General features: G+C 45.3%; 1 protein-coding gene across 1 annotated transcript; it reads right to left on the reverse strand.

Moving 5' to 3' along the window:
- Positions 1–8,744: 8,744 nt before the first annotated feature.
- On the reverse strand, positions 8,745–18,929 carry LOC142741823 (protein DVR-1-like). Its single transcript, XM_075851153.1, has 2 exons — positions 18,662–18,929; positions 8,745–9,560 (listed from the first exon to the last, which is right to left on the reverse strand). Exons 1-2 carry the CDS (start codon positions 18,927–18,929, stop codon positions 8,746–8,748), a joined length of 1,083 nt encoding a protein of 360 aa, XP_075707268.1. The 3' UTR covers position 8,745.
- Between the last annotated feature and the right edge of the window lie 4,174 nt (positions 18,930–23,103).

Here is a 23,103-nt window from a genome sequence, read left to right on the forward strand (position 1 = left end):
CAAAAACTAATTTTAAAGGCTAGTTGTATAAATAATGTATAAGTACGATACATGCGGTCTTGAAGATGTTTCAAACAGTAGATACTTATTTCTGTGCAAAACACACGTATCACACTCATCCTTGACTGGCCTAAGTAGAGTCATGTGTTATTTAAAACCATTTAACTTTTATTCACCCTTTCTTGCCCACCACCAAATAACGACACGTGACAACCGAGGTTGGATGTGAAATGGCCACAGCAGCCGTTTAGTAATTTACATTATTTTAAATGCAATTTAATCCGAAACATTCGGATAACTCCTTTAGGAATTCGACCAGAGAATTCCTCCTATAATTCCCATGACCCAACATGGGTCAGAATCAGAAATAACAATTAACATTATTAACACTTAACAGAGCAGGGGAAGTCTTTGAAGCCATTTAACACCGGATTTCCTTTAAGTTAGCCATCTGCAAACCACCACCAACTCTTTACCTCCAGCCGTAAACCAGCTCGGAGGCACCGCTCACCTCTGCAGATGGCTCCAACCACCAGAAGACCACTTCAAAGGGATAACACCCTATGAAGTCTTCAAATTATATACCTTTTTGGGGGACGCATACCCCCGATGCGACCCCCCCCCACCATTTTGTACTGACCAACCTCAAGGACTCCCCCCGCCACAGCGAAACAGGCCTTGACCACCTCAAGCCTGTGAGTCCCTCCACACCACCACCGCCCTCTCAATTCCGTCTGCTAAGGCCAGGCTCCACAGATCAAATCCAACCTCGGTCAAATGTACTCCATCACTCCGCCAATAATTTCCGACTCCAGACTCCAAATCCCTGTGTCGAACACAAATGCCCCCGTTCTTGGCAACAAAACGTGACACTGCCCGGTTCACTTTGCTGCGGGCCCTGTTAACCCTCTCCACTGATCTTGCCAAGCGCCAAAACTTCCTTGGAACTATGTCCGACCAAACAATCACTAAGCATGGATAAGACGCCCACAGACACAACAAATCGTGCTTTATATCCCGCACTAACTCGCGAAAAGGGCGTACTCCCAACATGTAACACCAAAACCTCCGGGACTCTATCCAGCTAAGAGTATAAAAACACAGGGACATATACAAAAACACCGAAAAAGGCCATACTTACAAATTGACACAGCCAGGCCAGAAATGCTGATGAAAGGGCGAGCAGGTGCTTTAAATAATAATAGCCACTCCCACTAGTCTTGAGGGGAGTGGTGTGTGGTGCATGGGATGTGTAGTAAGAAATAATAAATGAATAGTGTGTGTGCAAGTGTAATACTATAAGTGAAATATAGGGGGCAGTAATAAATGAAGTGCCTCAATAGAAATAAATGGATAATGGGGTGCAAGTGAGTGAAACATGGAGGGATAGTGTGTACGTCATGAGGCACAACGTGTATAGCCAGGTAGAAGCCTATTTGTGACGCCTTGATAATTCATAGAGCGGGCTTTTTTCATTATTATGTATATTCGCTTCTCTTGGACACAGCCGGGTCTTTGATGCTGGGAGAGCATGGTGTGTTGTTGTTTGGCATAGCAAGCAGGGTAGCCCGCTCTATGAATTATCAAGGCGTCACAAATAGGCTTCTACCTGGCTATACACGTTGTGCCTCATGACGTACACACTATCCCTCCATGTTTCACTCACTTGCACCCCATTATCCATTTATTTCTATTGAGGCACTTCATTTATTACTGCCCCCTATATTTCTCTTATAGTATTACACTTGCACACACACTATTCATTTATTATTTCTTACTACACATCCCATGCACCACACACCACTCCCCTCAAGACTAGTGGGAGTGGCTATTATTATTTAAAGCACCTGCTCGCCCTTTCATCAGCATTTCTGGCCTGGCTGTGTCCATTTGTAAGTATGGCCTTTTTCGGTGTTCCAGCTAAGAGTATGTTTGAAACTCCCAACCCCCAAAGCCCCGCTTCTGTAGCCGCACCGATCCTGAACGAGTGAGATGAGTAATACCCATACCCAACTCCAACCTCAGCCAAGCCTTTTTTGAATACAGCATCAAATTGATACCTAGACAAAAACTAGCCATTCTCATGACGGAGCAATGGCGACTCAGGCACCTCACCCTGTGGCTTGAAAGCAACCATACAAGCAACCGGACACATCGCCGACCCGGGGAGGGCAAACAACACTATCCGCTTACCCCGTCCCAATTGATCAGTCTTGGACCGCCGCAAAAACAACTCGAGTCTATCCCCATATATATAAACCCACATCCGCCTGTCGCATTCCCCCAGCTCTCGCCGTACTAGGAGAAACCAACTCCCCAATTCTGAGTGCTCCAAAAATGCGAGGGAAAAAGCCAAACGAAACAATTCTACCTCATAAGGCGAATTACAAACAACCCCCAGTGACGCACCCAGCGAACCAAGGAGGGTAAATTACACGGGTCGCCTCTGATCTGCTTCAGCCCTGCCGCGACGCAAACCCTTCAAAGCTTGCCTTACTAAAATTCTTGGACACATCCTGAAAACCCCGCAATTTAAATCCAAATGCCAAACCAGCAACGAAACAATTCACCTTAGCCAGAGAAAACCCCGCCTCCCACACATCCCCCAACCAGTACAACAATGCCACCCACCTGCCAACAAACCGAATAAGCGCTCCAAGTCGCACTAGCCAACGCCTTTTGATCAACCGTTCTACGGGACCGAAACCAGATCCCAGAGATGTTCCGGGCAAGCCAAACCGAACAGCTCCGCTCCCAGTGCCAATTGACGAAAACGATCCCACTGCGAGCGAGAAAGAGCATCCGCAATACAATTGTAAACCCCCGGTACATGAACTGCAACTACCCACGTGTTTAAAGACAAACACACAAAGACTAGGTGCCGCATTAACTGAACCACAGGCGGAGAAGATGCTGATACGTTGTTAATTGCCAACACCACTCCCATGTTATCGCAGTGGAAACAAACCTTTTTATCCCTGAGCCTGTCCCCCCAGATAGTCACCCCAACCACGATGGGGAACAGCTCGAGCAGGGCCAGATTCCGCCTAAGACCACTGATCACCCAGCTGTCCAGCCAGTTCCCCGCACACCATTGACCTCCCGCATACGCGGCAAAATCACCGGACCCCGCCGCGTCAGTAAACAGCTCCAACTCGCTCATATCCTGTACCGGCGACATCCACAAAGATCTACCATTATATTGCCCAAGGAACGCATCCCAGACATGCAGATCCGCCCTATGTTCCATCCCAATCCTCACAAAATGATGGGATGCCCGGATACCTGCCGTTGCTGCCGCCAAGCGTCTATTAAAAACTCTACCCATTGGCATAATCCTACATGCAAAGTTCAACTTCCCCAGCAGAGACTGGAGATCACGCAAAGTGGTCTTCTTCAATCGGCAGGCCCGCCCCACCTCCTGCCGCAATGGCAGTAATTTATTTTCAGGACGCCTGCACTCCATAGCAACAGAATCAATTTCAATCCCTAAAAAACAGATGGTAGAGACTGGGCCCTCAGTTTTTCCAGGCGCCAGAGGAATTCCAAAATCCGTCGCAACCTTCTGCAAGGAATACAATAAGTTACCGCAAACAGGGGAACCGCTAGGGCCGACACACAAAAAATCATCAAGATAACGTATTAATGAATCCACCCCAGCTACGCTCTTCGCCACCCATTCCACGAAACTACTAAATGCCTCTAAGTACGCGCAAGAAAGAGAGCACCCCATTGTAAAACACCTATTGACATAAAACCCCCCGTTCCAGAAACAACCCAACAGCCGTTGGCAGCAAGCGAAAAGTCGCCTCAATGTCTGTCTTTGCCAACAACGCCCCGGGCCCCGCCTCCCGCACTAACACCACCGCTTTGTCAAATGACGTGCAAACAACCGAGCATAAATCGTGATCTATCCCATCATTCACCGACGATCCCCTGGGAAAAGACAAATGCTGAATCAAAACGGAATTTATGGGGCTCCCGCTTTGGCACAATTCCCAAGGGGGATACCACTAGAATCTCTATCGGCGCTCGACAAAAGGCCCGGCCATGCGACCCAACGAAGCTTCTTTCAACAGTTTCTCCGAACGACCGCCGAGTGCAGATAAGCCGACTTAAGGTTGCGCCGTGTAACCGGAACCTCCTACGGAGGAGGAGGGATAACAAAACCAAACAAAAAACCCCTCATAAATTAACTTGGCCGCAACTTTATCCGGATATTCACGTAGATACGGGGCCATCCTTTCCACCCTCACCGGCGACTGCCCCTTGACCAACGGAGGAGGACTGAAAGCCCGACCGCTTCACTTTCCGCATAGATTTTGCGGCCCCATGCGAGGAGCCGTTGCACTCCGAACAAACATGCTTGAATTTACATGTGGAACCGAACTTACACTGACCATCATTGAATTGCCAGCAGAACCCAAGTTTTGACCCAGATCCCTGTCTGGACTGACTAGCCTGACCACCTTGGCCAACGCTCCCGGGAAAGGACTGCTTAACCGGGGCCGTAACCCGTAACCACAGCGCAATATCTTTTTGATCCCACCGGATCGCCGGCCGAACCGCCTTCCGCTGGCGAAATTGCTCATCGTACCGCAACCACGCCTGACCCCCGTACGCCTGATAAGCCTCCCCGATGGCATAGAAATAACAAAACAACGCCGAGCAATTTTCCGGCGCCTTTTCCCCGATCACACTCGCCAAAATAGCAAAAGCTTGCGACCAATTGACGAACGTCTGCGGGATAAGCCTATACCGCCGACGTTCCTCTTCCTCCATCTTACTCTCATCCCGCTTGCCCTTATCCAAATTGAATTTTGCAAGCGGCAGGAGAGAAAAAATTTCCACGTACTCATCCTTCCAAATCCTTTTCCGGACCTCCTGCTTAAAGGAACAGTGTCATGAAAAAAATTTTTTTTACATCAGTTTGGTTTTAGTGTTTTATTAAAAACTTTTATATTTATTTGTGTGTTTGTGTTTTACTTTTTTTTATTTTTACACTTTTTCTTCCCTATGGGGGCTGCCATTTTTTGTTCCATTTCTGTATGTGTCGATTAACGACACATACAGACATGGAATACGGCAGCTACAGTCCCATAGTGAATGCGAACGGGGCCCATTCCATTCACTATGCTGTACGCAGTCTGTGTGGGAACGGCGCATGCGCCGCTCCCACACAGTCCAAGTTGAACTGTGCGCCGTCCGGCGCCATTTTCCTGTAGACCGGAAGTCGCGGCCTGACAGTAAGATTACTACTTCCGGTCGCGGCTTCCGGACTTGTGCACTGGGAGCGGCGGTAGCAGACGGAGCGGACAGCCCTGAGGGAGCGGCGGCGACTGGAGCAGGTAAGTTATTTCTATGTATGTTCGTGTTTTACTGTGTGTTTACTAGTGTATGTTAACCTACTACACTGTGTGTTCGCTCAAAAAATGACGACACACAGTGTAGGAGGTTTGACCGTTCAATCCCCTCGTTTCTCCCGGCACTAGCCAGGATAAAGGAGGGGGGGATTCTGAGAGCTCACTAGAGCGAGTGAGTTTTCCCAAATTTTGCAGCATAAAGCAATGTGGTTGCTTTACCACATGCAATGCTGCAATTTTGGGAATTGCTCCATCTAGTGACCAGCGCTGGGAAATATTATAAATTAGAATCTAATTTATAATATTTCCTGACTAGTGAAAAAAAGTAAAAAATTAGAACAATGTTTAATCATTTTTACACTAACTGATTAAAAAAAAAAAAAAAAAAACTCGCAACACATTCCCTTTAAGGTGAGCCCCTAAAGGGCCCTCAAAACAGACGTAAACCTCACCCCGAGCACGATCATCAAGCCGAATTCTATCCTCATCCTTCTGCGCCTCGGTTTGAACAGACACTGCTACTGCTTCCTTGGACACCCCCGGAACCTCACCAACCATGGACCGCGGCTGTACATCACGAGGACCTTCCCAGACCACCACCGGGGACCCCACTGGAACTACAGGCACAGCTGCCCTATCTAAGCGCCCGACTAACTCACGCCAACAACCCACTAAATGCGATAAGCCATCGCGCCCGACAACGCCACTACCGACACCTCCGCGCTCGCTGCCCCACCCCCAACACCCGACATGAAAATTGCTGGATACGGTAAAGTAGGAGTTACACACTCACCAGGCTGCCCAGGCGCTGTGTTCCCGCCAGCCGGAAAATTCTGACCGCGTTGCGACTCATCCAGCTCTCCATCTTCCAGATCTTCTCTCGCTGACGACAGGTACGTGCACCGACATCTCCGACACGGGGACCCCGGCACGCTGGCAGAAGGGCCGACAACCTGCCGCCCGACCGCAGGGACCCAGACTTCCGACCGGACCTGTTGCCTCGTCGTCGTCGCTGATCTTGGCGTCCTCACCGATGATCTCGAGGAAGCCTGCCCCCTGGCCGGCACATCACCATGCGGGGCGGCCGTGGACTGCACTCTGCACACTGTGACTGAGGGCGGGGGCGTGACAGGGAGCCCAGCCTGCGACTCCGTTAACCGCCGAGCCATGTCGCGGCTGGGGATTCCTGCCAGGACGCAGGCCCTGGGAGGAGGCGCCTGTCCCAGAAGCCTGGCCTGCAGCGTCCTTAGAAGGGCTCACCCTGCGACGCCAGGCCCGCAGGACCACGTCTGGACTCAGACGTTCGGGTGGACGGGACCGATGGGAGCGGCGGGGTGACCGGGCCTGAGCAACCGCCGCTCCCGACGACACCCTCTGCTTTATAGGGGCAGGGGCAGAAAAAATCAACTCTCCCCCCCGCCGCCATATCACCAGCGCCTGAGAGGGGGAGGGGAGTGCATCATTGCTAACTGACGACACCGAGGTCGGCACGAAGACGGGCCCGCCTGAGGGATCCGGGCCAGCGCCGCCACGGTCTGCTCCAGCCACCCAGCATTGTGACCGGAGACGACACTGGCAATACACCGAAGCAGTGGGAGCTAATTTTCTACCTGTTGTTCCTGCCGCTGCTTCCGGCTCAATGCCGAAAACAGCGGGAGGAACAGATACCTCACCCCCGACTCCTCCCCTCTCCTCCCTGCCTCCACTAACCCTTTCCCTTCCTATTGGCTAACCTTTCCCTCCTATGGCAGTCATGGAGGCTTTTTTTTTTTTAAGCCCTCCGTGCTGCCATCCAGCCTCGTCTTTACAGAGAAATTGATTCATGTGAGGGTATATTGAAATTTGATATGATTGGGTTTGTGCCTCAGAATATGTTTTAGTCTTAAAGGACCAGTGTCACGAAAAAAAATTGTTTTATATCAATTTGCTTTTAGTGTTTTATTACATTTTTTTTATTTATTTGTGTGTGTTTGTGTTTTACTTTTTTCACTTTTTCTTGTCCATGGGGGCTGCCATTTTTTTTTTCCATCTCTGTATGTGTCGATTAACGACACATACAGACATGGAATACGGCACATACAGTCCCATAGTGAATGCGAACGCGGCCCGTTCCATCCACTGTGCTGTACGCCGTCTGTGTGGGAACGGCGCATGCGCCGCTCCCACACAGTCCAAGTTGAACTGTGCGACGTCCGGCACCATTTTCTTGTGGACCGGAAGTCGCGGCCGGACAGTAAGATTACTACTTCCGGTCGCGGCTTCCGGACTTGTGCCCTTGGAGCGGAGGTAGCAGATGGAGCGAGCGGCGGCGGCAGGAGCAGGTAAGTTAGGTCTGTGTATGTACATGTTTTACTGTGTGTGTTTACTACTGTATGTTAACCTACTACACTGTGTGTTCGCTCAAAAAATGACGACACACAGTGTAGGAGGTTTGACCGTTCAATCCCCTCGTTTCTCCCGGCACTAGCCAAGATAAAGGAGGGGGGATTCTGAGAGCTCACTAGAACGAGCGAGAGTGAGTGAGTGAGTGAGTGAGTGAGTGAGTGAGTGAGTGAGTGAGTGAGTTTTCTCAAATTTTGCAGCATAAAGCAATGTGGTTGCTTTACCACATGCAATTTTATGAATTTTACCATCTAGTGACCAGCACTGGGAAATTTTATAAATTAGAATCTAATTTATAATATTTCCTGACTCGTGAAAAAATTAGAACAATGTTTAATCACCTATACACTAACTGTTTAACAAAAAAAAACAAAAAATTCTTTTCTAGTGACACATTCCCTTTAATACACACCTTATATTCGAGGAGTTTTTTTTTAGCTAGTTTTACACACAAAGTTTATTACAAAATCAATAAGCACAACATTTAATATAAAAACAAGTACAATATTAGTTAGATTAAGGCAGACATTTACGGTAAAATGCAATATAAACCCTTTTTACCATTAACAACGTTAAAGGGGTCCTCCGCTTTGGACAATCCCTATTGTTAGAAGGGCTCTTTTACAATAAGCATATCACAATGTTTCCCCCCTACTTGGACCCCAGTGATCAGCTGTAATCTGTGGGGAAATCTGCCAGTAAGTGTTACATTTTCATGCAGTGCCACCACAGTGGAAATTAAACAATTACAGTGTGGCCATTCAAATCAATGGGTTGTCTGTATAATACAGGACAGGTCAGGTCCTCCAAAGTGAGAGACACTATTTGTAACCACTCTCCACCACGGCCAAGAGATAAGAATCCTGAACAGAGGAGCACCCTCTATACAGTGTATGTAAAAGGGTTTTCTAAACTGGACAACAAAGAAAAAAAATAAGAATATTTTAGACTATGTGAAAATCGTATTCTATAGTAAAGGCAAAAGTTGCCAGTTGGGTCATCACTTGCAGCCACATGCGTCCACTGCCATATTTTCATAGTGTCTAAGGACCACATTGTCATTATTATCATAGAATAACATTGAGATTGATGACATCTTTGTTGGGACACAGCAGGGCAGAGGGATATCCTCAGGCTCAAAAGAATGAGCCAGAGTTTGCAGGATAGCATGGTTAGAGCCATTTAGTAGGTCTGTTAGAGGATAAGGGCATTCTCCATAACAGTAATTGGCCAAGTAGCCCCGTGGAGCTATTACCCAGTTCTGCCACCCCACATCTCTAAATTCAATATAGAGGCGTCTCTTTTTGCAGATGTTGCTTGCCATTAAAGGAAGCTTGTTATAACTTCTCTTCTTTCGGGACTTCTTACACTGTAGTGGATTAAGAGACACAGCGAGTAAAGAGCTATAGAAAAAGGTTTGCATACCCTGACACTCATCCATCTTTACATGAGTCAATGTGCCTTCTTTACTATGGGAAATCTCCAGAGCTAGTCCCAAATTCTTACGAGGGTCTCTCCAAACCTGGCAAACATCAGTCAGATTAAAGACTAGAGACTTGTGAAGTAGACGGAAAGTTTGTGCAACCAAGAGTTTTCTGCTTGTCTTCTGACTACCCATTCCTTTCAGCGACATTTGTAGAATCCTGTGTAGCCGCAAATCAAATGTTCGTCCGTAGTAGGCATTTTGGCTAAACGTCAGCTCCAACTGCGCCATGGTTACCTCCTCCTCTTTTTCCATTACAGAAAGATTGAAGAAGAGTCTTTTTTCCAAGCAAAGGTTTGGAGGAGGACCTGAAGACTGAGGAAGAAATCGACCTAGTGTGGAAGTATTAAAAAAGGAAAAAAAAATACGATATGTTAACAAAAAAAAAAAAAAGTGAAGACATTTTAAAGTATTTAAAGGAGTAAGGCTAGATTCACATGGACGTTGCGGATCTCGGACGTGAAAAACGGCAGTTTTTCACGTCAGAGGTGCATTACTACTCTGCGCGGCGGGATGCGATATCACGCATCCCACATAGACTAGGGTCTAAAGAGGAATGCATGAAGCGTGAAAAAAATAAAAATAAAACTAGGACATGTCCAATTTTCTCACAGACCCTTCACACGGTTCGTTGAAACGGCCACATTGAATTATATAGGTCCGTGTGATGGCCGTTGTTTCAACGGCTGTCACACGGATGTTTAACACGTTCATGTGAATAAGGCCTAATTGGGATTCCAGTAATAACAAAAGAACCATCATAAAGTACATAGTTAACATAAATCAGTAGCAAATTATGCCCATGCGGATGCAACACAGCCACAGGGCTGTATTGGTCCCTGACTCAATACTTTGGCATTATAAATGATAAATGTTCCTGACTAAGGTCGGGTTCCCACATATCGTAAATGCTGCAGAATTTCCGCAACAGAATTCTATGCACAAAAAAATGCAGTTTAAACATAAATTTACCTGCGGTGTGGAATTTGAATCCGCAGTATGTCAATTTATGCTGCATTTTCTTTGCTTTTCACCATTGAATTCAATGGGAATGCAAAACCCACAACAGAAAGCCATGTGTTGCAAGGGAATCGCAGTGATTACACCACAAAAATTGCAACTCCGGGAAAAAAAAAAAATCATGCTTATCCAGAACGCTCTCATCCTCCCTGCAGTCAAGCCTCCTGGGGTGATGTTTCATCCCAATCACAGGCTGCAGCATCACATGGCCCGCAATGTCATTGTAGTAGGCCGGACTATGCACAGAGGAGAGGGAGTGGGTAAGTATGGACTTTATTTATTATTATTTTTTTATCTCTCCCAGCGCTGCATTCTGCAGTTAAAATTCAGTTAGAAAAACCACACCCCCAATGTTGTGCGATTTTTCAGACGGAAGGTGCTGCGGATTCCAGGTCGGATATGCTGCACAGTTTTTATGCAGCATATCCGACCCGTGGCAGAAAAAAAATAAAAGTTTATACTTACCACCTGGTCGTTGTCATGGCGACACGTCTCTCTGCTCTGAGTACAGCCCAGCCTCCTGGCATGACTCTGTAGTCCATGTGACAGCTGCAGCCTTTAATTGACTGCAGCAGTCACATGGGATGAGACGGCATCTTAGGAGGCCGGGCTGCACTCCGAGCAGGGGATCCCATCTTTAGGACAACTGCCGGGGGTAAGGAGGAAGCTTTTTATTACTTTTCAAGCAAATATATATGTGTTTTGTTTTTTTTTGGGGGGGGGGGGGGGGGATTGGGCATTTTGCAGCTTTTATGCAACAAATATCGCAACATTTGCTTTCTTGTTGCAGGTTTTATCTCCCTGTTGAGTTGAATGGGGAAAACCCACAACAAAAGAGCAGCGATTCCGCAGCATAAAGTGACATGCTGCAGGTTTAAAAAAATGAAGCAAAAACACCACAGATACATTTCTGAATGACTGACATTTTCCGCTTTGTGTGGATGAGATTTCTTCAAATCTTAACCACACTGCTGCTCCGCTGCAGGTTTTCCACAATGAAATGCGTTGCGGAAAATCTGCAGTGTATACATCGCGTCTCTACCCTTAGGGTATGTTCACACGAGGTCATTACGTCCGTAATTGACGGACGTAGTTCGGCCGCAAGTACCGGACCGAACACACTGCAGGGAGCCGGGCTCCTAGAATCATAGTTATGTACGACGCTAGGAGTCCATGCCTCGCTGCCGGACAACTGTCCCGTACTGTAATCATGTTTTCAGTACGGGACAGTAGTTCCACGGAGAGGCAGGGACTCCTAGCGTCGTACATAACTGATGCTAGGAGCCCGGCTCCCTGCACTGTGTTCGGTCCGGTACTTGCGGCCGAAATACGTCCGTCAATTACGGACGTAATGACCTCGTGTAAACATACCCTTAACCCCTTAGAGAGGCTCTGTCACCATATTTTGCAACCCCTATCTGCTATTGCAGCAGATAGGCGCTGCAATGTAGATTACAGTAACGTTTTTATTTTTAAAAAACGAGCATTTTTGGCCAAGTTATGACCATTTTTGTATTTATGCAAATGAGGCTTGCAAAAGCCCAAGTGGGCGTGTATTATGTGCGTACATCGGGGCGTTTTTACTACTTTTACTAGCTGGGCGTTGTGTATAGAAGTATCATCCACTTCTCTTCAGAACGCCCAGCTTCTGGCAGTGCAGACACACAGCGTGTTCGAGAGATCACGCTGTGACGTCACTCACAGGTCCTGCATCGTGTCGGCCACATCGGCACCAGAGGCTACAGTTGATTCTGCAGCAGCATCAGCGTTTGCAGGTAAGTAGCTACATCGACTTACCTGCAAACGCTGATGCTGCTGCAGAATCAACTGTAGCCTCTGGTGCCGACACGATGCAGGACCTGTGAGTGACGTCACAGCGTGATCTCTCGAACACGCTGTGTGTCTGCACTGCCAGAAGCTGGGCGTTCTGAAGAGAAGTGGATGATACTTCTATACACAACGCCCAGCTAGTAAAAGTAGTAAAAACGCCCCGATGTACGCACATAATACACGCCCACTTGGGCTTTTGCAAGCCTCATTTGCATAAATACAAAAATTGTCATAACTTGGCCAAAAATGCTCGTTTTTTAAAAATAAAAACGTTACTGTTATCTACATTGCAGCGCCTATCTGCTGCAATAGCAGATAGGGGTTGCAAAATCTGGAGGCAGAGCCTCTTTAAGGATGCAGCCTAGTTTGGGCCTTAAGGCTCAGAGCCCATTTTTTAAATCTGACATATTTCACTTTATGTGGTAATAACGTCGGAATGCTTAAACCTATCCAAGCGATTCTGAGACTGTTTTCTCGTGAGACATTGGGCTTTATGTTAATGGTAAAATTTGGTCGATATATTCAGTGTTTATTTGTGAAAAATTGCAAAATTTAGAGAGAAATTTGAAAAAAATAGCATTTTTCCGAACTTAAATGCATGTGCTTGTAAAACAGATGATTATACCAGTCAAAATAGTTACTAGTTCACATTTCCCATAAGTCTACTTTAGATCTGCATAGTTTTTAGAGCATTTTTTTATTTTTCTTGGACGTTACAAGGCTTAGAACATTTTTTTTTTTAAAGGTACCTGTTCAGTTCTGAAGGGGCTTTGAGGGGCCTATGTATTAGAAACACCCATAAAACACCCCATTTTAAAAACTAGACCCCTCAAAGTATTCAAAATAGCATTTAGAAAGTTTTTTTAACCCTTCAGGCATTTCACAGGAATTAAAGCAAAGTGGAGGTGAAATTTGCAAATTTCATTTTTCTTCAATTTTTTTTCTGTAACAAAGAAGGTTTTACCAAAGAAACACTACTAAATATGTATTGTCCAGATTCTGCAGTTTAGAAATGTCCCATATGTGGCTCTAGTGCGCTCGTGGACTAAAACACAAGCCCCAGAAGCAAAGAAGCACCTAGTACATTTTGGTGCTTCTTTTTTATTAGCATATATTTTAGGTAGCATGCCAGGTTTGGAGAGGTGTTGAGGTGCCAAAACAGTAGGAATCCCCCAAAACTGACCCCATTTTGGAAACTGCACCCCTCAAGGAATTCATTTATGGTTATTGTTACCATTTTGACCCCGTAGTTTTTTTCCAGCGCGTATTTGAATTGGGCTGTGAAATTAAAAGAATGACAATTTTTCCAATAAGATGTCATTTTTGTTCAGAATTTCTTATTTTCACAGGGAACAAAATGCCCAATTTGTCCTGAGTGCGGCAATGCCCTATTTATGGTGATATACTGCCGTTTGGGCCCATGGGAGGGATCAGAAGGAAAGGAGCGCTATGTGTTCTTTGGAGCCCAGATTTTGCTGGATTGGTTTTCGGGTGCCATTTCGCATTTGCAGAGCCCCAGAGATATCAAAGCAATGGAAAACCACCAGAAGTCACCCCATTTTGGAAAATACACCCCTCAAGGAATTCATTTATGGGTGTTGTGACCATTTAGACCCCAGTTTTTTCACAGAATTTATTTGAATTGGGCTGTGAATTTAAAAAAATAAAATTTTCCAATAAGAGGTAGTTTTGGCTAAAAATTTTCTTATTTTCACAAGGAATAAAATACCCCAATTTGTTGCCCAATTTGTCCTGAGTGCGGCAATACCCCATTTGTGGTGATAAACTGCCGTTTGGGCCCATGGGAGGGCTCTTAAGGAAAGGACCACCATGTGGCCTACTGGGAATTTTCTGGTGCTAAGTCATGAGTGCAGAAGCCCCTGAGGTATCAGTACAGTTGAAACCCCCGAGAAGTGACCCCGTTTTAAAAACGACACCCCTTAAGGAATTCAGCTATAGGTGTAGTGAGCATTTTGACCCCACAGGTATTGTGTAAAAGATAATGCGCAACAGATGGTGCAGAGTGAGATTTGCAATTTTCTATATATATGCCATGTCAGTGTCCGATATATTGTGCCCAGCATGTGCCACCGGAGATATACACCCCATAAACTGTAATGTGGGTTCTCCCGGGTACGGCAATACCCTACATGTGGCTGTTATTAGCTGCCTGGGCACACGGCAGGGCTCAGAAGTAAAGGACCACCATTTGGCCTACTGGAGCTTTTCTGGTGCTAAGTCTTGTACGCAGAAGCCCCTAAGGTACCGGTACAGTTGAAACCCCCGAGAAGTGACCCTGTTTTAAAATCTACACCCCTTAAGGCATTCATCTAGAGGTATAGTGAACATTTTGACCCCACAGGTATTGTGTAAAAGATAATGCGCAGCAGTTGGTGCAGAGTGAAATTTGCAATTTTCTATACATATATGCCAATTCAGTGTCCAATATATTGTGCCCAGCATGCGCCACCGGAGATATACACCCCATAAACTGTAATGTTGGTTCTCCCGGGTACGGCAATACCCTACATGTGGCTGTTATCAGCTGCCTGGGAACGCAGCAGGGCTCAGAGGGGAAAGATGAGGAGGGGTAAGCTGTGCGAAGTGGATCAGAGCGAGTAAAACTGGGGTAAATTAAAATAAAGGGATGTATGATAAATTTTAAAACACTTTCATACAGAGCTCTGGTTTTTCGGGACACGCGTCACATTGATATATTGTGTCCTTCCTTATCCCCCTCTTATAGCAGACTTTGCACCTCTTTTGACTTTTTCCCTTCTTGCCAGTTTGGGGAACTTCTCCTAAAAAGTGTTGCCCTGGTACGATGCGTGTGGCCCCGCTTCCAGAAGTACTGTAGGGCTTCAGGACTTGATCTGACAAGTCCACCCCTCCCATGTACCTATTGTAGTCCAGGATGCAGTCTGGTTTGGGGGTCTCTGTACTGGTACCTCGTACAGGTACATGGGTACTGGTGGGACATCTCTCTTGTCTTGTACGTGACACACAATATGTTGCTGCTAGAATGTGCCCAGCTCTCACCCCTTCTTGTTTGCCCAAGCAGAGTCTTAGGGAGGCCTCTCAGATTTCTTCTAGCAGTGCCGCATGCCGCAGGACTTCTGGGAGTGAAGCAGTTGAAGAGTGGGACGCTGGTATAAAAATTATCCAGGTAGAGGTGGTGACCCTGGTCCAGCAGTGGGTGCACCAAATCCCACACAATTTTTGCATTAACTCCCAGTAAGAGGGGGGGGGGCATTCTGGGGGCTGAATACTGCTGTCCTTTCCTTCATATATCCTAAATTTGTAGGTTTACCCTGATGCACTCTCGCACAGCTTATACATCTTCACCCCATACCTTGCCCTCCTACCCGGCAGGTACTGGCGGAATTGAACCCTCCCTTTAAAATGTACCAAGGACCCATCAATAGAAATACAATTCTCAGGGGTGTATGCTTGGGAAAACCGGGCACTGAAACGGTCTAATAGGGGTCTCCGTTTATACAAACGGTCAAAACTGGGGTCATCTCGGGGTGGGCACTGCTCATTATCAGTATAATGTAAGAAGCGAAGTATTGCCTCATTTTTATTTTATTTTTTAGTTTCCAGCTCAGTTCTGAAGTTGCTTTGAGGGGCCCATATATTAGAAACCCCTATGAAACACCCCATTTTAGAAACTAGACCCCTCAAAGTATTCACAACAGCATTTAGAAAGTTTATTAACCCTTTAGGTGTTTCACAGGAATTTAGAGCAAAGTAGAGGTGACATTTAATTAATTTAATTTATTAGGCACCATGTCCGGTTTGAAGAGGTCTTGTGGTGCTAAAACAGTGGAAACCCCCCAAAAGTGACCCCTTTTTGGAAACTAGAGACCTTGAGGAATTCATTGTAGTTTTCTTGGGGTGCATGCAACTTTTTGATCAGTTTTTATTCTATTTTTAAGAGGCGTGGTGACTAAAAAACAGCAATTTTACTATTGTTTTTTATTCTATTTTTTTTTACAGCGTTCACCGTGCGCTATAAATGACATATTCACTTTATTCTGCGTGGTGATACGATTACAGCGATACCATATGTTTATGGTTTTATTTTATGTCTTATGGCGTTTGCACAATAAAATACATTTTGTAAAGTATAATTTACTTTTTGTGTTACCATATTCTAAGAGCCATAACTGTTTTATTTTTCCATCAGGAAAGTCGTGCAAAGACTTATTTTTTGCGTAACAAACTGTAGTTTCGTTCAGTACCATTTTTATGTACATGCGACTTTTTGATCTCTTTTTATTCCATTTTTTGGGAGATGAAGTGACCAAACAATTGTGATTCTGGTACGGTTTATTATTATTTTCTTTTACGGCGTTCACCGTACGGGATAAATAACGACATCGTTTTGTAGTTCAGGCCGTTACGGACGCGGCGATACCAATTATGTATAGTTTATTTGTTTATTAATATATTTTTATTAATAATAAAGGACTGATAAGGGAAAAAGGGGGATTTTTACTTTTAAAACTTTTATTTTCTTATTTTGACACAACTTCTTTTTACTTTTTTTTTACTATGTCCCTCCAGGTGACATGAGGGCAGGAGGCTCTGATCGCTATTCTAATACACTGCACTACATACGTAGTGCAGTGTATTAGAGCTGTCAGCTATTTGCTGACAGCAAGCATAGTGGGTCCTGACTTTGTCAGGACCCACTAGGCTTCCGTCGATGGCGTAGCCAGAGTCCATTGTTAGGATTCTGGTTGACATAGTAGCTATCGCGGCCCGCTATCGTGTAGCAGGCCGGCGATGGCAGCTTAATCCCCAAGAAGCCGCGATCGCTATTGAACGCGGCTTCTAAGGGGTTAATCGGCGGGGATCACCGCGATCCGTCCCTGCACACTAAGCTGTCATAGCCTGCTGTCGGAAACAGCAGGTATCACAGCTCAGACACGCGCCGGGGAAAGATGGCACCGTGTTAACTCAGGTCAGTACTATTACTGAGCTGAGCGCGAACGATGCGCTCAGCAGGACGTAATAGTACTGACCTGAGCGCGAAGGGGTTAATAGAAGAAAAGGTGGGCAGCACTCAAGGCGTGAGGATAAATCATCAGTGGGTTATTCCAGTGTGCAACGTTTCATCTTGTGTAAGCCTTTATGAAGTATACAAGCTTATAGAACAGTGAACATCAAGTAGTGGAATAATCAATTAACAAATCCAGAGGCCAGCGTCAAACAACCATGGGTGGTAACTTTTGTATACCAATGGATGTGTATGTATCAAAGTAGACCATTGTGGTGGTCATAGCCACGGTATGTAAAACAAAACAGAATATGACCATGGCGAAAAGCAAGGTGTAGAAAAATATAAAACATTGGTAGTACTAGCATACCTCCCAACCGTCCAGTTGGTGGGACAGACCCGTATCCCGGGTGGCAGGAATTGAAAATCGCACCGCAGAACACTTTCTGCACGACTTTTGTGCGTTTTTTTCCCCCGCAATGTGGCACAAGATTTTCTAGATCTCAATCACGTTGCGGATACTGTAGGTGCTACATGATTTACGTACTAATTCCATTCCGGAAATTCCACAGCATTTACACTTCGTGGGAACCCGGCCTTAGGCATTGATCACAGTCCAGATTTTGCATGTTTTTTTTTTTTTTTTTTTAAACCAAAACCAGGAACGGAATCCAACAGAAGAAATATGTAAAAGGAAGGTCTTATACGTCTGTTCTCTTGGATCCAATTCTGGTTTAAAAGCCTTACAGAATCTGCACTGTGTGAATAAGGCCCTAGTGTGCAGTCTCACGCAGCAGATTTTGTTGCAGAAATTTTCTTTGACTGAACCAGCTCTATTCATCTTTATAGTACTTGCAGAAATCCATGCACCTGCTAAAGAAACAACCCCAATCAGATTTCCTCACACTAATCATTTAGAGCTCCAGCAGTAAGGGTATGTGCACACGTAGTGCTTTCAGGGGTATTTCAGGGCGTTTACACCTCAAACGCCTGAAAAATCCCGGAAATAGAACGCCTATAAACAGCTGCCCATTAATTTCATTGGCGTTCTGTTCGGACGAGGCGTTTTTTTACGCCTCATTTTCAGAAAACTGCGCGTAAAAAGACGCCCGCGAAAAAGAAGTGCATGTCATTTCTTGAGCAGTTTTTCATGGACTATAGAAAAACAGCTCCAAAAACAGCCGTAAAAAAACGGCTGAAAATCAGGAGCGGTTTTCCCTTGAAAACCGCTCCGTATCTTCAGACCTTTGCGGGTATGTGCACATACCCTAAGACACCCAGTGATTTCTCATACAGAAAGGGATTGTAAAAAAAACAAAAACAAAGAACTGCAGATTAGTAGAACGGTGCCCCAGTGTAAAATAAAAAAATTAGACCCTTCATTTACTATGTGACATTTAAAGCACTGAAGTCCCGCTATATGGCAAAGGGGTCTCTTTGCACCACTCTGGCCACATTCACATGTACGTTTTTTGTGAATTTTTTTTTTAGCCAGAAAAGGAGCGCCAACAAAAAAAAAAAAAAAAAAAAAAAAAAAGGGGGGGGGCGGGAACAGCCAGGACACAAACCTTTCCTTACCATGATCCGGAAAGACTCGGATGACACTACCAGACACATTGAACTCTTCTACAAAGCATAAATCTTGTTTCTTTTTGGGAGCTGTGTTACCCATCCTCTGATTGTAGATCTTCCATAATATAGAAGGTATAGGAGGGGGAGAGACAGGACTCGGCTTAGCTGGGAAACCCAAACTTCTTAGAAACAATTCTTCCCTGCGCCTCATCTCAGAATCCGCTATCAATGGGACAAAGCCAGCCAGAAAGACCCCCAGTGTGAGCCACAGCATTCTGGCAATCTGTACAGCACAATGCTGAATTCATTAGCTTTATATTCAGTAATCAGCTTAATTGGAGATGGTTGTGCTGAAGCTTGTTGGATCAAATGCTCCGACAAACCCTTTAGGCTGGGTTCACACGACCTATTTTCAGACGTATACGAGGCGTTTTTTGCCTCGTTTTACGTCTGAAAATACGTCTCAATTACGTTGTCAAACATCTGCCCATTACTTTCTATGGGTATAACGCTGTATTGTTCCCACGACGCGTAATTTTACGCGTCGTACGGCAATTACGACGCGTAAAATTACGCCTCGTAAAAAGAAGTGCAGGACACTTCTTTGGACGTTTTTGGAGCTGTTTTCTCATAGACTCCAATGAAAACAGCTCCAAAAACGGACGTAAAAAACGCAGCGAAAACGGAGCGAAAAACGCAGCGAAAAATGCGAGTTGCTCAAAAAACGTCTGAAAATCAGGGGCTGTTTTCCCTTGAAAACAGCTCTGTATTTTCAGACGTTTTTGGTCACTACGTGTGCACATACCCTTAGAATCCTATACTATGAAAAATTTGTAGCATGCCTGGAATATAAAGTCAATTTTTTACTTGGAAATGGAGTTTGCTAAAAATAATTTTTCATCGTACTGTAGTTTGTTGCGGAATTTCAGTGAGAATTTTGCAAATTCTGTAACAAATATGCAATGTGCAAACCCAGCATTATTATTATGCCTACAAATGCTGAGGCATGACCAGGAGTTTATTTATCAGATCTAAAAGCATCACAAGGTCTATGATGCTCTAGTTTGAGTCATTAGACCGTTATACGTATACGTTAAACGTAGGCTGAACTTTCATGACCTTTTCATGACGTATATGTTTACGCCTAATCCTTGGAATCGCATATGAATCTGCCTGACTTCCACTGCCAAATTCTATTCTGCCTAAGGCCTTGTTCATATCACGTTTTTGCCCTACATTTAGTGTGTACACCAGGATAGCTCTCGACATATATGCTAAACATGTCCATAGGGCTCCATTAGTTTGATGGAGGCCACAAAAGTGTTCCTTTGGCCTCCATCAGGTGGGTATACGCCGGTATATCTTTGTTTAAGGTATGGAATAGCTTTTCCATGCAACCGGATCCTGCGGGAAAACGTATACAACGCAGAATATTATTTTTTTTTTAACATAGGGAGCCTATGAGTGACATATGCCACTGCATGACATACGTTGCAGGCATCCATTAAACATATACATCATGAGCTTTTCAATAGCTTTTCATGGTGTATATGTTTCTGTGGGACTTACTCACACAGCACAGCGTGAACTCGCGAGATCACTCTGTGCTGTCATTCACAGCGTGATATCGCGAGATCACGCTGTGCTGTGAGTAAGTCCCACAGAAACTTTACCGAAGTGTGAATAGACATCGCAACCTGGCTGGAGGCAATGTCTATTCACTCTCAAGACTCTTTGGAAAAGTTACTGTGAGTGTATGTGACAGCACAGCGTGATCTCACGAGATCACTCTGTGCTGTGAGCACAGATGGACATGAATGGAGAGGTCAGTGTCATACACTACTCTTTACAACCCCCACTTGATCAAAAGTTAAAAATGGGGCGTGGGCATTAAGAAAATAATTAGCATAAATCTAAAATTGTTCATAACTTGCTCAAAAAATATCGTTTTTCAAAATAAAAACCACTGTTGTTATCTACATTACATTCAGATTAGGTAGGGGATAGGGCACTTATAATGTGGTGACAGAGCCTATTTAAACAGATGCCATCACCCACAGGCTATTATGGCATTTATTTAACGGATTAGCCATGAAAATGTCATAAAAGTTCATGACTTATATGTTAAACTGATGCCATAGTAGTCTAAGAGCCACTGTCAGGCATCTGTCGCATTCACCACCAATGTTCCCTTTAAGTCTTGGCAGCTCCTGAGCTGAGCAGTTAGGGAGCAGGGCAAGTCTCCATCAATGGTGGGCGATCTGATGACCAAAAGTAATACCCAAAGTAAACGCTAATATATCGACTAAATAATAGAATAAGAAAACTTATTTTAAATTACTTTTTTAAATTCTATATTACAAGTACACCAGTAAAATAGACCGTTATAAAGACCAATTATAGGTATCAATGAAAGAATCCCTCATTACATCACTGTCCTTATAGATAATGCCACAAAGACCGCCTGTAGATAGCGACGTACACACACGCCCTGTAGATAGTGCCACAGACCCCCTGTAGATAGCACCACACGCAGCCCTCTGCAGATAGCGCCACACGCAGCCCTCTGCAGATAGCGCCACACGCAGCCCTGTGCAGATAGCGCCACACGCAGCCCTGTGCAGATAGCGCCACACGCAGCCCTGTGCAGATAGCGCCACACGCAGCCCTGTGCAGATAGCGCCACACGCAGCCCTGTGCAGATAGCGCCACACGTAGCCATGTGCAGATAGCGCCACACGCAGCCCTGTGCAGATAGCGCCACACGCAGCCCTGTGCAGATAGCGCCACACGCAGCCCTGTGCAGATAGCGCCACACGCAGCCCTGTGCAGATAGCGCCACACGCAGCCCTCTGCAGATAGCGCCACACGCAGCCCTCTGCAGATAGCGGATTGATGGTGTCAGCCTTGATGCTGACATGATTCTGGTGACAGCTGACATCGAGTCGCTGTACACCAGCATACGACATAATGATGGTCTGCAAGCTGTGCGCTTCTTCTTGGGGATGAGCAGTTGGGACGGCCCCATGTGTCGACTGGTTGTGGAACTTTTGGAATACATCCTTACACATAACTTTTTTGTTTTTAAGGATGTGTTCTACCTGCAAAAGCAAGGCACTGCCATGGGGGCGGCGTGTGCGCCGTCATATGCAAACCTGTTTCTCGGTCTCTGGGAGAGGCAGGTTTTCCATGGTGGCGGCGCTCTCGCCGTCGACCATGTGCAGTGCTGGATGAGATACATTGATGACGTTCTGTTTATCTGGCAGGGGACAGAAGTACAGCTGATACAATTTATGCAGGATCTTAACAAGAACGATTTAAATATAAAGCTCACCTATGTGTTTGATAAGCGCAGAGTTGAGTTTTTGGATATTTTAATAGAGGCGGATGAGATTGGTCATCTACAGACTGATGTCTTCAGGAAGAAGACTTCTGTGAACGCCTTGCTTCATGCGACTTCTGCCCACAGCCAGTCGACGATTGGCGCCGTCCCTACTGGTCAATTTCTGAGAATGAGACGCATTTGTTCATCAAATGTGAACTTTGAGAAGCAGTCTAGCGACTTACGCGAGAGATTTCTGGACAGGGGGTATAGCCGGAGAAGTATTAAAAGGGGATATAGACGGGCACAACTGACGAGTCGGAATTCAATCTTGCATCCTGTGGGGTCAAATACAAAAAAAAGTGATCAAAATAATACTCGGTACATTACCACATATAACAACCAATGGCACATGGTAAGATCTATTTTGGATAAACATTGGCCAATCTTGCATTTGGAACCCGCTTTTGCGGGGAATTTATCTTTAAGACCTCAGATGACAGCTCGAAGGAGCATGAATATTAAGGATATGTTAGTAAAGAGCCATTATATACCAACACAGCAAAATCCTTTTTCATCAAGTAGTCCCAGATTGGGCTGTTACCCTTGTGGTGACTGCCTATCATGTGCGAATATGGCTCGGACAACACATTTTGCGTCAATGATAGAAAATAGGGTCTTTGATATACGACACTACATCTCTTGCAGCACAGTGAACGTAATTTATTACGCAACCTGTGGCTGCCAGAAAGTATATGTTGGCCTGACCGCAAGACAACTGAGGATCAGGATAAGAGAACATGTGCGTGACATAATGGCTGCCAAGGATATTGAGGATATCACACTCCTTAAGACCATTCCCAGACACTTCAAGATACACCATGCCTGTGACCCAAAATCCTTTAAGGCATGGGGCATTGATAGAGTGTTCTGTGGTATTAGAGGTGGGGATTCCAAAAAATTGCTGGCTCAGAGGGAATGTAAGTGGATTATCACCCTTGGTACCATGGCCCCTGTTGGATTGAACGAAACACTAAGCTTTGCCTCCTTCCTTTAGAAAATTCGTTGTCTGCCATTCATTTTTAACGGTTTTATTCTGTATATCTATTAATCTATGTTTTTGTTC

This window comes from Rhinoderma darwinii, chromosome 1, assembly GCF_050947455.1.
Source record: "Rhinoderma darwinii isolate aRhiDar2 chromosome 1, aRhiDar2.hap1, whole genome shotgun sequence".
NCBI classification, from domain to species: Eukaryota; Metazoa; Chordata; class Amphibia; order Anura; family Rhinodermatidae; genus Rhinoderma; species Rhinoderma darwinii.